Source organism: Pseudophryne corroboree, chromosome 3, assembly GCF_028390025.1.
Source record: "Pseudophryne corroboree isolate aPseCor3 chromosome 3, aPseCor3.hap2, whole genome shotgun sequence".
In the NCBI taxonomy this organism is placed as follows: Eukaryota; Metazoa; Chordata; class Amphibia; order Anura; family Myobatrachidae; genus Pseudophryne; species Pseudophryne corroboree.
This window is the reverse complement of record NC_086446.1, coordinates 22,146,390-22,161,193: the sequence shown is the minus strand read 5'-3', so window position 1 is coordinate 22,161,193 and position 14,804 is coordinate 22,146,390. Positions and strand designations below refer to the sequence as shown.

General features: G+C 46.8%; 1 protein-coding gene across 1 annotated transcript in view; it reads right to left on the bottom strand.

Moving 5' to 3' along the window:
* Positions 1-14,804, bottom strand: part of LOC135057084 (uncharacterized) — a 140,703-nt gene that overhangs the window by 96,467 nt on the left and 29,432 nt on the right. The window contains exon 7 of the mRNA XM_063962983.1: positions 6,011-7,485. Within this exon, the coding sequence (XP_063819053.1) occupies positions 6,011-7,485 (1,475 nt within the window). The remainder of the gene's footprint in view (positions 1-6,010; positions 7,486-14,804) is intronic.

The following is a 14,804-nucleotide window of genomic DNA, read 5'->3' as shown; positions in this document are numbered from 1 at the left end:
CATATAGCCTCTGGGGGCTATATGTGAGGTATTTTTAGCCTTTTAATAGGTTTTCATTTGCCTCCCAGGGCGCCCCCCCCCAACGCCCTGCACCCTCAGTGACTGCGTGTGAAGTGTGCTGAGAGGAAAATGGCGCACAGCTGCAGTGCTGTGCGCTACCTTAAGAAGACTGCAGGAGTCTTCAGCCGCCGATTCTGGACCTCTTCTTACTTCAGCATCTGCAAGGGGGCCGGCGGCGCGGCTCCGGTGACCATCCAGGCTGTACCTGTGATCGTCCCTCTGGAGCTGATGTCCAGTAGCCAAGAAGCCAATCCATCCTGCACGCAGGTGAGTTCACTTCTTCTCCCCTCTGTCCCTCGTTGCAGTGATCCTGTTGCCAGCAGGAATCACTGTAAAATAAAAAACCTAAGCTAAACTTTCTCTAAGCAGCTCTTTATGAGAGCCACCTAGAATTGCACCCTTCTCGGCCGGGCACAAAAATCTAACTGGAGTCTGGAGGAGGGTCATAGGGGGAGGAGCCAGTGCACACCACCTGATCTGGAAAAGCTTTACTTTTTGTGCCCTGTCTCCTGCGGAGCCGCTATTCCCCATGGTCCTTTCAGGAACCCCAGCATCCACTAGGACGATAGAGAAATGTGCCTTTAGGGGAGGATACACACAGCAACAGCATACCTGCACCGTGGGAGTTAGGGGGGTCAGATGGTCACTGGCCTCTGTAAGGTGTCAGAGCCGCTTCCCCACTGCAGGACCACCATCCTGAGAGGTTGTGGTACCGCGTGCATGGCGCCTTAAAGAACACAATCACAGCATGCCGCACACACCTAACATTGCCTGAAGGTGAGAAGAGTGGTGATTACAAACCTCAGGCCCCGCTAGGGGGGGGGGGGGGGGGGTCTCCCAGTTCTTGGTGCAGTGCAATCACAAGGACGGCATCCAGACCCCCCCCACCCCTGCGTAAACTGGGGTTTCAGGAGCCATCCTGGTTAGGTATGAAAAATCCATGATGGCTGATATGTCTTCTCAGGTCACTGCAAATAGTCAAAAGACACAGCAGTTGCACCAGGCTGTAGCAGACCTGGCTGCAAAAGCGTCTGACAGACATACCCCTTTCCCTAAGCTCAGGGACACAAACATGGGATCCCTGACTTATTTTCTGAAGCTGAAGAGGGACTGGAGGAGGGGGAAGAGCTGGACCCTATTACAGAGGATTCATATCCAGCATAAGTGATTGAACCCCTCATGTTATCAGGGATGCTTTCAAAATCCAAGTGGAAGACGATGCAGCACAGCAGCCATTCTTCTCCCAGAAAAAGGTTAGCATCACTTTCCCTGAATCTAAGGATTTAGATGACATGTTCAAGTTCACCTGGACAAATCCCAGTAGGAAATTCCAGGTAACAAGGCGTTTTCCAAGCACTTTCCCATTTACTCCTGATGGCATGAAAAATTGGGAAGATCTCCCGGCTGTGGACGTGTCAGTCTCATACCTATCTAAAAAGGTATTACCAGTCCCTTGCCCCTCTGCCTTAAAGGGCCCTGGGGTTAGTAAAATAGAGACATTAAAGTCTATTTACACAGCGGCTGGTGTATCACAAAGACCTGTGATAGCGGGTTGCTGGATGACACATGCCATTTATACCTAGGTGGGCCAGATTCAAGAGGGCCTTGCTGGGGATATGTCTCTGGTGAATATGGATACACTGATCAAACACATTCAGGAAACTGCACATGTCTTGTGTGATTCTATCAAGGAGATAACCGCTATTAATGCTAGGACTACTGCCATGGCAAAGTCTGTGCGTAGAGCTTTGTGGCTGCATCAGTGGATAGCTGATGCAGATTCCAAGCGCAGTGTGGAGTCTCTTCCTTTCTCAGGAGAGTGGCTATTCAGGGTTGAGTTGGATACATGGATTTCGAAAGCTACTTCGGTGAAATACACATTTCTCCCCTATGGGGGCCCACCGGCCAGGTGCTCTTACCCGGGGCCATGTACACAGTCCTTTCAGACCAATGGATTTAGGTCAAGAGCCAGAGGCACCTCAAACGCTTCAAGAGGCACCAGGGGCAAGACAAGAAAACCAGCCGCCGCTGGTTCTCAGGAACAAAGCTCCAGCTCTGCTTCCACCAAGACCTCAGCATGATGGTGTTCCCCCACCCCGAGGGAATCTTGAGGTAGGAGTTTGGTTATGTCACTTCAGCTGCATCTGGGAAAGCTCCTGCCAGGATGCCTGGGTAAAGGAGCAAATTTCTCATGGGTACAAGCTGGAGTTCGACAGTGCTCCTCCCCACCGATTTTTCAAATCAAGCTTACCAATTTTGGAGGATACGCGAGTTACACTGCAACATGCCATCCTGAAATTGGTCCAGTCCCAAGTCATTGTTCCAGTGCCACTACAACAACAGGGAAAGGGTTACTACTCCATCCTGTTTGTAGTACCAAAACCGGACGGTTCGGTAAGGCCCATTTTGAATCTAAAATCCTTGAACCTTTACCTAAAGGTTTTCAAGTTCAGGATGGAATCCTTGCGAGCAGTGATTGCAGGTCTGGAAGAATGTTCATGGTTTTGCTGGATAAAAAGGCAGCTTATCTCCATATCGCGAATTGGCTGCCTTGCCAGGCTTACCTACGGTTTTTCATGTTGAACGATCACTACCAGTTCCGGGCACTGCCCTTCGGCCTGTCCACAGATCCGAGGGTCTTCACGAAGATGATGGTGGAAATGATGTTCCAACTCCAAGGGGTTAATATTGTCCTTTACCTAGACGATCTAAAGACCGCACTATTCAGCTTCTGTCACATCATGGCTGGATCCTCAATTTACAGAAGTCTCACCTGGAGCCTACTCAGCGGCTCCTGTTCCTGGGAATGTTTCTGGATACAGTGGCCCAGAAAGTATTCCTCCCAGAGGACAAAGAAAGGACGCTCCAAGAGATGGTCTGAGCGGTTCTACGACCGAATCGGATCTCCATCCATCTTTGCATAAGATTGGGAAAGATGGTAGCCTTATACAAGGCGATCCAGTACGGAAGGTTCCATACCAGAACTTTTCAATTGGATCTCCTGAGCAAGTGGTCCGGATCACATCTTCAGATGCATCGGATCATACGTCTATCACCTCAGGATTTCCCTCCTATGGTGGCTACAGTCCTCAAACCTGCTGGAAGGTCACAGTTTCGGGATTCAAGATTGGATACTCCTCACAATGGACACAAGTCTGAGAGGATGGGGAGCTGTCACCCGAGTGGCTCAGTTCCAAGGCAGGTGATCAGCCCACAAAGCCCTACAAAGATCAACATTCTGGAACGTCGGGCGATCTACAACGCTCTGCTTCAGGCCTATCCTCTACTCCGAGATCAGGACATTCAAGTTCAGTTGGACAATGCCACGGCCGTGGCATACATCAATCGACAAGGGGGAACAAAGAGCAGAGCCTGCATGCGAGACGTGTCAAGGATACTCCTCTAGGCAGAAAGAAATGCAAGAGCAATGTTGGCCATCTTTATTCCGGAAGTGGACAACTGGGAAGCAGACCTCCTCAGTCGTCACGACTTACACCCGCAGGAGTGGAGCCTCCTCCCACAGGTATTTTGTCAGATCACTGATCTGAGGGGCTGCCCGCAGATCGACTTAATGGCATCTCGGCTCAACAAGAAACTTCACCAGTATTGTTCGAGGACCAGGGACCCTCAGGCGGTAGCAGTGGATGCACTGACAACCCTGTGGCGTTACAGGTTGGTCTACCTGTTTCCTCCGATTCCGTTGCTTACGAAGGTGCTAAAGAGAATCAGGCATCAAGGAGTCCAGGCAATTCTGATTGCCCCAGACTGGCCTCAGAGGGTATGGTATGTAGATCTTCTGGACATGTCCGTCGAAGACCCTTGGCTTTTGCCAATGAGAAGAGATCTTCTGCAACAAGGACCGTTCATCTACCCGGACTTACAGTGGCTTCGTTTGACGGCATGGCGGTTGAGCAGAACATCCTAGCTCGCAAAGGCCTTTCTAAGAAGGTTATTGCAACCATGGTTCAGGCCAGATAACCTGTGACGTCAAAGCACTATCATCATATCTGGAGGAGATATGTCTCTTGGTGTGAGGAGTGCAAGTATCCTCTGGCGGATTTTCACTTGAGACGTTTCTTACGTTTCCTCCTGGCTGGAGCGGATATGGGTTTACATCTGGGTTCTCTTAAGGTCCAGATTTCAGCCCTCTCAATTTTCTTCCAGAAGAAGTTGGCAGTGTTGCCAAAAGTTCAGACCTTCTTGCAAGGGATTCTTCGCATACAGCCTCCCTTTGTGTCACCAACGGCAACCTTGGATCTGAATGTGGTATTGGAATTTCTACAGTCCTCCTGGTTTGAACCGTTGAGGATGGTAGAAGACAAATACGTCACGTGGAACACAGTGATGTTACTGGCCATGGCTTCTGCTAGGCATGTTTCAGAATTGGAGGCCTTATTGTGTAAAAGACCATACTTGGTCTTTTATGAAGACAGAGCAGAGCTCAGGACTAGGCAGCAGTTCCTGCTGAAGGTTGTCTCTGCATTCCACTTGAACCAACCTATTGTGGTTCCATCAGGTCCTGGCACTTCTGCCCCTCCAGAGGCGCTGGATGTTGTGCGAGCCTTGAAGACCTATGTCAAGAGAACGGCTTGGTTCGGATTCCCTGTTTGTGCTTCATGATGTGCAGAAAAAGCGTTACCATGCTTCTAAGCGGTCCACTGGTCGATGGATTAGGTTGACTACCCAACAGGCCTATGTGTCGGCAGCCTTAGTTATTCCAGTCTTTGAAGGCCCACTCTACGAAATCGGTGGGGTCTTCCTGGGCAGCTGCCCATGGAGTCTCGGCCTTACAACTATGCTGTGCTGCTACCTGGTTGGCGAAGATCACCTTTGTGAAGTTCTACAGGTTTGATACCCTTGACAAAGAGGATACCCAGTTTGGGCAGGCAGTGCTGCAGATGTCTCTGCACATTCCTGCCCATTATGGAAGCTTTGGGACGTCCCCATCATGCTAAGACCCCGGTATCCCTTATGGATGCAAGAGAAAATAGGATTTTAATTACCTACCGGTAAATCCTTTTCTCGTAGTCCATAAGGGATATTGGGCACCCGCCTCAGTCCGTTTACTTGTCTGCAGGGTTCTCTTTTATAAAAGCTTACCTGTTCAGCTGTTGCTACCAGCTGTTGCTGGTCAGTTACATTGTTGTGTGCTGGTGTAAATCTCACCACTCATTATTGTTCTGTTCCTTCTCTCAAGTATGTCCATTCTCCTTCGGGCACAGTTTTACCTAGACTGGCTTTAGGAGGGGTCATAGAGGGGAGGAGCCAGCACATCCAGTTGAAGAAATTTAAAGTGCATCGGCTCCTTTGGACCCCATCTATACCCCCATTGTACTAGGACTCCAGTATAATCCTATTTTTAATCTCTGCTATATTGAGACTTTTTATGCAAATGACATTTTCTAATATTGAAAGTTACTTTTATTATTAAATGTTTTATACAAAGTCTCATCATTTTTCTATATCTACACAGAGTCTGCATAGCGCCAGTAACATGCAACAAATTGCCCGTACTATATTGTTTGTAAAGTATTAATAAAAATAATATTAAAACAAGAACAAAATACAATCATAAAAATAATGGTACAATTGTACATGAGCATAGTGTGATATGCTTGTTAAATCTTTGTATATTTCTCAAATATATTTATACATTTTAATTAGGTCACCTCAATGGGGTTTGCTTTTTTTATACAAATTAAACAAATTTTTGTAAACTCTCTTTATAATTTTTCCATTCCCTTTATTAATGAAGTTGTATTTTGTTCTTTTATGTGAAAGCCAACTCTAGAATATCCTCTCTAAAAATATTGAGTGGATTTGTGTGTAAACATTTCCCACACTCGGAGCATGGAAATGGCCTCTCACCTGTGTGACTTCTCTGATAACAAGCGGTGATTTGTGTATAAAACATTTTCAACATTCAGAAAATAGAAATGGCCTCTCACTTGTGAATTCTCTGATGTCTAACAAGATATGATTTGTGTGTAAAACATTTTCTACACTCAGAACATGGAAATGGTTTCTCACCAGGGTGAGTTCTCTTATGTTCAATTACAGCTGATTTTTGTGCAAAACATTTCCCACACTCAGAACATGGAAATGGTTTCTCACCTGTGTGAATTCTCAAATGTTCAACAAGCAGTGATTTTCGAGTAAAACATTTCCCACACTCAGAACATGGAAACGGTTTCTCACCTGTGTGACTTCTCTGATGTGTAACAAGTAGTGATTTGTGTTTGAAACTTCTCCCACACTCAGAACATGGAAATGGCAGCTTACCTGTGTGATTTCTCTGATGTATAACAAGATGTGATTTCTGTGTGAAACATTTCCCACACTCAGAGCATGGAAATGGTTTCTCACCTGTGTGAATTCTCAAATGTTCAACAAGCAGTGATTTTCGAGTAAAACATTTCCCACACTCAGAACATGGAAACGGTTTCTCACCTGTGTGACTTCTCTGATGTGTAACAAGATATAATTTGTCTTTGAAACATTTTCTACACTCAGAGCATGGAAATGGTTTCTCACCTGTGTGATTTCTCTGATGTGTAACAAGATGTGATTTGCGTTTGAAACATTTTCTACACTCAGAACATGTAAATGGACTCTCACCTGTATGACATCTCGCATGTTGAACAAGCTGCGACTTCTGAGTAAAACATTTTGCACACTCAGAGCATGGAAATGGTCTCTCACCTGTATGATGTCTCTCATGCACAACAAGATATGATTTGCGTGTAAAACATTTCCCACACTCAGAGCATGAAAATGGCTTTTCACCTGTGTGAGTTCTCTCATGTCTAACAAGATTTACTTTGAAACTAAAACATTTCCCACACTCAGAACATGTAAATGGCTTCTCACCTGTATGACATCTCGCATGTTGAACAAGCTGCGACTTCTGAGTAAAACATTTTGCACACTCAGAGCATGGAAATGGCTTTTCACCTGTGTGACTTCTCTCATGTCTAACAAGATCTAATTTCAGTCTAAAACATTTCCCACACTCAGAGCATGGAAATGGTGTCTCACCTGTATGACATCTCACATGTTTAACAAGCTGTGATTTGTATGTAAAACATTTCCCACACTCAGAGCATGGAAATGGCCTCTCACCTGTCTTAGGTGGCTGATGGGTAATAATCTTTGTGCTCTGAGTAAAACATAGGTCATGTACAGCATTGGGAAATGGTGTATCAACTCTAAGAGATGTGATAGATTGACCAATATCTGAGGTATCAGGTGAAAATTCCTCATGATTAAAGGTAACAGATGATATATCTGCACTGTGAGGTACTGGATGTATAATTGGGATCACATGGTCTTCCAGAGAATCTCGCATGATGTCTTTAGCTTCAATTTCACAATCTGGAGATACAATGGGACGTTCAGCCAATATATTTCTTCTGTTACATTCATCTACAGAGAATAAAATATATATAGAAGCAAATTATGTTAATGGAAGAACTATACAGCAGCCATAACTAGGGGGATAAAGCCTCTTCCCCATGAGATACAGGTAAAAGTTCAGATCCCCAGAAGGTCTATCCCTGACCTCTCTACCATCCTTGTCTGAAGTGACTTTCACAGCTTTTTCTACAAAATATAAACACATAGAAGGGAGGGATATATGGGGCTACCATGGAGTTCTACAGAGTAACAAAATTATCAGGTAACAACTAATGAGATGTACCAAAGCAGGTTCTATATTGGGGGAAACATGTGAAATATACATTATGGTAAGAACTTACCGTTGATAATGGTATTTCTCCTAAGTCTACAGGATCACAATGAGATATGATGAAGCGACAGCGGATTTGCACCAATCGGTCAAAGCTTTCTGGCCTCCCAGCATGCAATGGGCCCTTCCATATATATCCCCGCCTCCTGGCTCAGGCAAATCAGTTGTATTCCAAAGCTCAAGGCAGGAGCATCATAGATAGTCCTAATCAGGCGATAAGAACACAAATGCACACCCTTCCGTACAAGAATGAAGAGGTTAGTGAGTAAAAGGATCCACAAATCAGGTGCTTCAGGGTGGGACCCCTGTGGATCCTGTGGACTTAGGAGAAATACAGTTATCAACGGTAAGTTCTTACCATAACGTATATTTCTCCGGGAAGGGTCCACAGGTTATCCACAGGATAACAATGGGATTTACCAAAGCAATTTAGTGGTGGGAACGCTCCTGATTGGAAAGGAGAATCCTTCGCCCGAATTCAGCGTCATGAGAGGCAAAGGTATCCATGGCATAATGTCTAATGAATGTGTTAATGGAAGACCATGTGGCTGCCTTACATATCTGCTCTGAAGAACCACGTTGTGCTGCCCATGATGGACCTACCTTACAAGCAGAGTGAGCAGAGACATTAGCCAGAACAGGGAGATCAGCTTGAGAATATGCTTCTGAAATCGTCATCCGAAGCCATCTTGCCAGTGTCTGCTTATCAGCAGGCCATCCTCTCTTGTGAAATCCATAGAGAATGAAGAGAGAATCTGTCTTTCTGATGGCACTGGTACGATTCACGTAGATCCTTAATGCACGGACCACGTCCAGCAATGCATCTCCCGCAGAGAGGCCCGGTACCTGGAATGCCAGGACTACAATTTCTTCATTAAGGTGGAATTTACACACCACCTTCGGAAGATACCCATATCTAGTTCCTAGAACTGCTTTATCTAGATAAAAAAAAATCAGAACTGGGGAACGACCTGACAATGCCCCTAAATCTGACACTCTTCTAGCTTACGCAATAGCCAGTAGAAAGAGAACTTTAGCTGTCAAGCATTTAAGATCCACTTTATTAAGTGGTTCAAATGGGGCAACTTGAAGGGCTTTCAGGACTAGATGTAAGTCCCAAGGAACTGTAGGAGGAACAAAAGGAGGTTGAATGCGCAGCATTCCCTGGAAAAAAGTATGCACATCCTGTAAGTTGGCAATTTTCTTTTGGAACCATACAGTCAATGCCAACACTTGCACTCTCAAGGAAGCCACCTTCAAACCTTTATCCATTCCTGCCTGAAGGAATGCTAAGACCCTGGAAACTCTGAAAGACTTGAGGTCCATTTTCCGTTCACTACACCAATGAAAATAGGTTTGCCATATTCTGTGATAAATGCGAGCCGAGGAAGGTTTCCTTGCTCTAAGCATAGTTTGAATTACCTGCTGTGAGAATCCTCTTGACATCAATATAGAGGTTTCAAGAACCACGCCATCAAAGAAAGCCGATCCAGATGTCTGTGATAACAAGGACCTCGCATCAGTAGATCTGGATGTTGAGGGAGCAGAAATGGAGCATCCATCGACATTCTCTGCAGATCTGTGTACCAATGCCTTCTGGGCCAGGCTGGAGCGATTAGTATCACGGCACCTTTCCCTTGCTTTATCTTTCTCACCACCCTTGGTAATAGGCTGATTGGAAGAAACACATAAGCCTGATGAAAGTCCCATCTCACCGACAGGGCATCCACAAAGATCGCTCTGGGATCCTTTGTTCTTGACCCATATGCGAGCACTTTGTTGTTCAGACGGGATGCCATGAGATCTATCTCTGGCAACCCCCACTTGTCTACTAGAGTCTGGAAGACCTGTGGGTGCAGAGCCCATTCGCTTGCCCGAATGGCGTGTCGACTGAGAAAGTCCGCTTCCCAGTTTAGGACTCTCGGAACGAATACTGCGGACAAGGCTGGAAGATGAAGTTCTGCCCACTTTAGTATGTGACTTACCTCCTGATGGTTAAGGTACGCTACTGCCGTCACATTGTCCGAGCGGATCTGGACTGGTTTTCCCCAAAGACTGTCCTTTGACTGAATCAGTGCCATGTATATGGCCCGAAGTTCCAATATGTTTATTGGCAGGCAACCTTCTTCCTTGGTCCATTGCCCCTGGAAACACAACCTTCCTGACACTCCTCCCCAGCCCTGGAGACTGGCATTCGTTGTCAGAATTTCCCAATCTGATATCCACAAGGGTCTCCCCTTGTCCAGGTGGGATGTCTGTAGCCACCAGGCTAATGACCTACCTTACTTCTATCGAAAGAACCATAGTCTGTGATTTTATCATGTAATGCAGGCCATTCCATTTGGCAAGACTCAGGCACTGCAGAGGCCTCGAGTGGAATTGTGCATACTCCACCATGTCGATTGTTGACACCATCAAACCCATCACACGCATTGCTGCGTGAATGGATACCTTTTGACTGTGTAGCAAGTCCTGAATCCTTGACTGAACCTTGGATATCTTGTTCAGAGGTAACATTACTCTATGAAGACTTGATCCAGTACAGCACCCAAGTGAGTCATCCGCTGTGACGGAACCAAAGATGATTTTGCCCAATTTATGAGCCACCCATGTTTCTGCAGATACATTACTGTCTGTTGCAGATGACATAGGAGCAATTCCTTCAACTGTACCAGGATTAAAAGATCGTTGAGGTATGGAAAAATTCTTATCCCCTGCTGTCAGAGATAAGTTACCATTACCACCATAATCTTGGTAAATACTCTGGGGGCTGTGGCTAACCCAAAAGGTAGGGCCTGGAACTGAAAATGCTGTTGGAGGATAGCGAACCTGAGATAGCACTGATGGGACAGTGCTATAGGAACATGTAGGTAATCGTAATCCCCAGGATCTATGGCCAAAATGATGGAATGTAAGGTGTCCATGTGAAACCGAGGTACCCAAATGTATTTGTTCAGCAGTTTCAGATTGAGAATGGGCCGAAATGACCCATTTGGCTTCTGAACTTTAAACAGGTTGGAGTAAAAACCCTGTCCTCGTTGTGCAGGAGGAACTGGAATGACTACTCCTGACTGAAGCAATTTCTGAACTCATTGAATCTGGCCCAGCATTTAATACAGAACAGACATGTTCAAGTACAGTCGGACAACGCCACCACAATGGCATACATAAATCATCAAGGCGGCACTCGAAGCCGCATGGCAATGAGGGAAGTATCACGGATTCTCCAGTGGGCGGAACGTCATCTACCAGCCATATCGGCAATATTCATTCTTGGGGTCCTGAACTGGGAAGCGGACTTTCTCAGTCGTCAGGACGTACACGCTGGAGAGTGGGGCCTCCATCCAGAAGTGTTTCAACTCCTTGTGGACAGGTGGGGCCTTCCAGACGTGGATCTGATGGCGTCTCGACACAATCACAAGGTTCCGGTCTTCGGAGCAAGAACAAGGGGATCCTCAAGCAACATTAATGGACGCACTGGCAATTCAGCAGGACCCATTTGGAGATCCAGAAAGGGACCACCCCTGTTCAATCGTTGGTCCTGGAGCCACCAGCTCAGTGACAGACGGACCTCCAGATTCAAGGACATCATGTGAGACCTGATCCGGTGAGGCAGGCCATCCAACCTTGCAAGAATCAGCTACTGCAGAGGGTGAGAATGGAATTGATCATACTCCACCATGTCGAATGCAGACACCATGAGACCTAGCACTTGCATTGCCGCATGTATCGACACTTGCGGATGAGATAGGAAGCATCGAATCCTGTCCTGAACCTTCAGGACTTTCTCCTGAGACAAGAACAACCACTGGTTGTGAGTGTACAACAATGCCCCCAGGTGCACCATGCTCTGAGCAGGGACCAGGGAGGATTTCTTCCAGTTTATGGGCTACCCGTGGGTTTGCCGAAACTGGACAGTCAGATGTAGATGACATAGGACAGGCTTTTTCAACCAGTGTGCCGTGGCACACTAGTGTGCCGCGACCAGTTGCAAGGTGTGCCGCGGAGCCAGAGCAGCTTCCAGCACCTTTAGAGTGAACTGTTGGCTCAGGCTCTTCTTAGAGGATCAGTCGTGCTCCGGCCATGACCTATGCCTTGAAAACGGTGTGATATCATAGGTCACGGCCGCCGTGTCTCACCACCCAGCCAGCCCACCTGCCTGCATACACATCTTCCAGTTCCCGCCTGCATACACAGCTTTCCTTGCCAACCCACATCCACACCTGACCGACCGCCCGCTGCTCAGTATTCACAGAACTGCACTATGAACAACCCCCGCCACTGAGGGACAGGGAGGACAGCTGATAATATTTGTTATTTTATTTCTCCTGTGGGGAACAATAGGATTTCAATGGGATTTATGTGGGGAGAATAAGAATTTATGGATTTATGGGGGGAACAATGTGAATAATTCATGTGGGGAGCAATGTGATTGTATTTTCTGTGTAAGCCAATGTATGTGTGGATTTTTTTATTTACTGTGTGTGTTTTGTTTTTTCTGTGGGGAACTGATGGTGTGCCTTGGCAATTTTAAAATGTTGTTCGGTGTGCCACGAATAAAAAAAAGGTTGAAAATCACTGACATAGGAGAATATCTGGGGAATTTGCAAGGATCAACAAATCATCCAGGTACGGTAGGATCCTGACCCCTTGAAGGCGTAGTACAGTCATCATTACCACCATGACTTTGGTGAAGACTAGTGGAGCCGTGGTCAAACCAAAAGGTAAAGCCCGAAATTGGTAATGGAGGTTGCCAACCGCAAACCTCAGGTATTGCTGATGCGACATTGCAATGGGAATATGCAGGTAAGCATCCTGAATGTCCAGGGAGACCATATAATCCCCAGGTTACAATGCCAGAACAATAGAGCGAAGAGTTTCCATACGAAACTTGGAGACCCTCACAAAATTGTTCAATGCCTTGATGTTGAGAATGGGCAGGGAGGACCCATTCGGTTTCGGGACTAGGAACAGCGGTGAATAGTACCCCTGGCCTCTCTGAGCTAGAGGCACCTGTACCACCACTCCTGTATCCAGGAGGGTCTGTACCACCGAATGAAGAGTTTTTGCCTTCACCTGATACGAAGGGACGTCTGTCAGGCAAAATCAATGAGGCAGACAATTTTTGAAGGACATGGCGTAACCTCGAGTAATGACTTCCCGTACCCAGGCATCGAAAGTGGCCTTCAATCATTCCTGGGTATACCCTAGAAGTCGGCCCCCCCACCCTGGGATACCCCAGGGGGAGGCCCGCCCCATCATGCGGCAGGCTTATCAGTTTTGGAAGCAGGCTGACTGGCAGCCCAGGCCCGTTTGGGTTTGGGCTTACCGGGTTTGGAAGTGTGACCCTGTTTGGGGTACGCCTGACCCTTTGCTTTCCCTGAAGGACGACAGGAGCGAAAGGAAGTACTTTTAGCCTTCGGCACCGAAGGGGCAGTACTAGGCAGACTGGCTGTTTTAGCAGAAGCCAAGTCAGCCACAATCTTGTTGAGGTCTTCTCCGAAAAGGATGTCTCCCTTAAAAGGGAGAACCTCCAGGGTTTTCTTAGAGTCTAGATCCACAGACCAGGACCGCAGGCATAGAATCCGGCGGGCCAGAATGGACGTAGTAGAAGCCTTGGTAGCCAGAATACCGGCATCAGAAGCCGTCTCTTTAACATAATGAGAAGCTGTGACAATATACGACAAGTATTGTTTAACATGATCAGAAGCATCGGAAGAGATTTCAGCTTCCAACTCCTGGGCCCACGCTTCAATAGCTTCTGCAGCCCATGTCGCTGCAATAGTGGGCCGATGCGCAGCACCTGCTAGGGTGTAAATCGCCTTTAGACAACCCTCCACATGCTTATCCGTTGGCTCTTTCAGAGACGTGACGGTAGTGACAGGTAGAGCTGAGGAAACCACTATCCGCACCACATGTGAATCCACCGGCGGGGTGTCTCCCAATTTTTATTCAGCTCCAGGATGAGGGGATAGTGAGCTAGCATCTTGTGAGGCGTGAACTTCTTTCCTTGATTTTCACAGGACTCCTGACGTATGTCAACCAGATGGTCAGAATGAGGTAAAACTTGTTTAACCACCTTCTGACGTTTGAATCTATCAGGTTTCTTAGAAGCAACGGTAGGCTCCGAGTCATCAGTAATCTGAAGAATGAGCCCGATAGCCTCCAATAAATCAGGAACATCCACCCGTGAAACAACTTCCCCATCAGAAGCATCAGAACCTGTGGGGTCAGTATAAACGCCGTCCTCATCAGACTGGTGTCAGGGACAGTGGTGGATTGTGAGGAAGTAATGGCTCGCTTAGAGGACCCCTTGGTCTTAGGCGGGCGAGGGTTAGACTTCTTAGCAGTCAGTGAGTCATTCAATTGCTGTAACTGAGTGGACAGTTGATCTGCCCATGGCGGATTAACAGCGGGGACCATGAACGGTTGTACCAACACAGGAGGTCCCATAGGGGGCGTCAGTTTAGTTACCAGCGTATTAAGTAGCATGGAGAAGGTAGCCCAAGGTGGGTCATTCTGAACCCCCATTGCTACAGTCCCACTGGGGGGCAAGGAACCCCCAGAACCCATAGCGGCTATATTTTCCTCAAACGTGTCTGCAGCGTCACCACCACTCACTGTGGGATCAGCTCCAGCACAGTTGCCCTTTGTAGCATATTATAGAGTGCAATATAAGGCAACACAGTACAAAAACAGCAGCACAATACCTGACCAGAACCCCTGCGCAGAATATAGAGATAGCAATCTGAGTGAGATACACGAAATGGAGGTCACACAGCAGCTAGATGCACACACACACGCATTGTACAATGCAGAAGTTATGACTGGCAATAATACTGCAATGGACTAGCCATTTAATATAGCTATATATAAGATATATATAACAATGCACAGTAAAGACTGGATGTATATCACAGGGTAATTGTACTAGATAACCCTGACTAAATGCACTTTTTCTTAACACTGTCAACAGACATGTAGAATACTTAAGTGT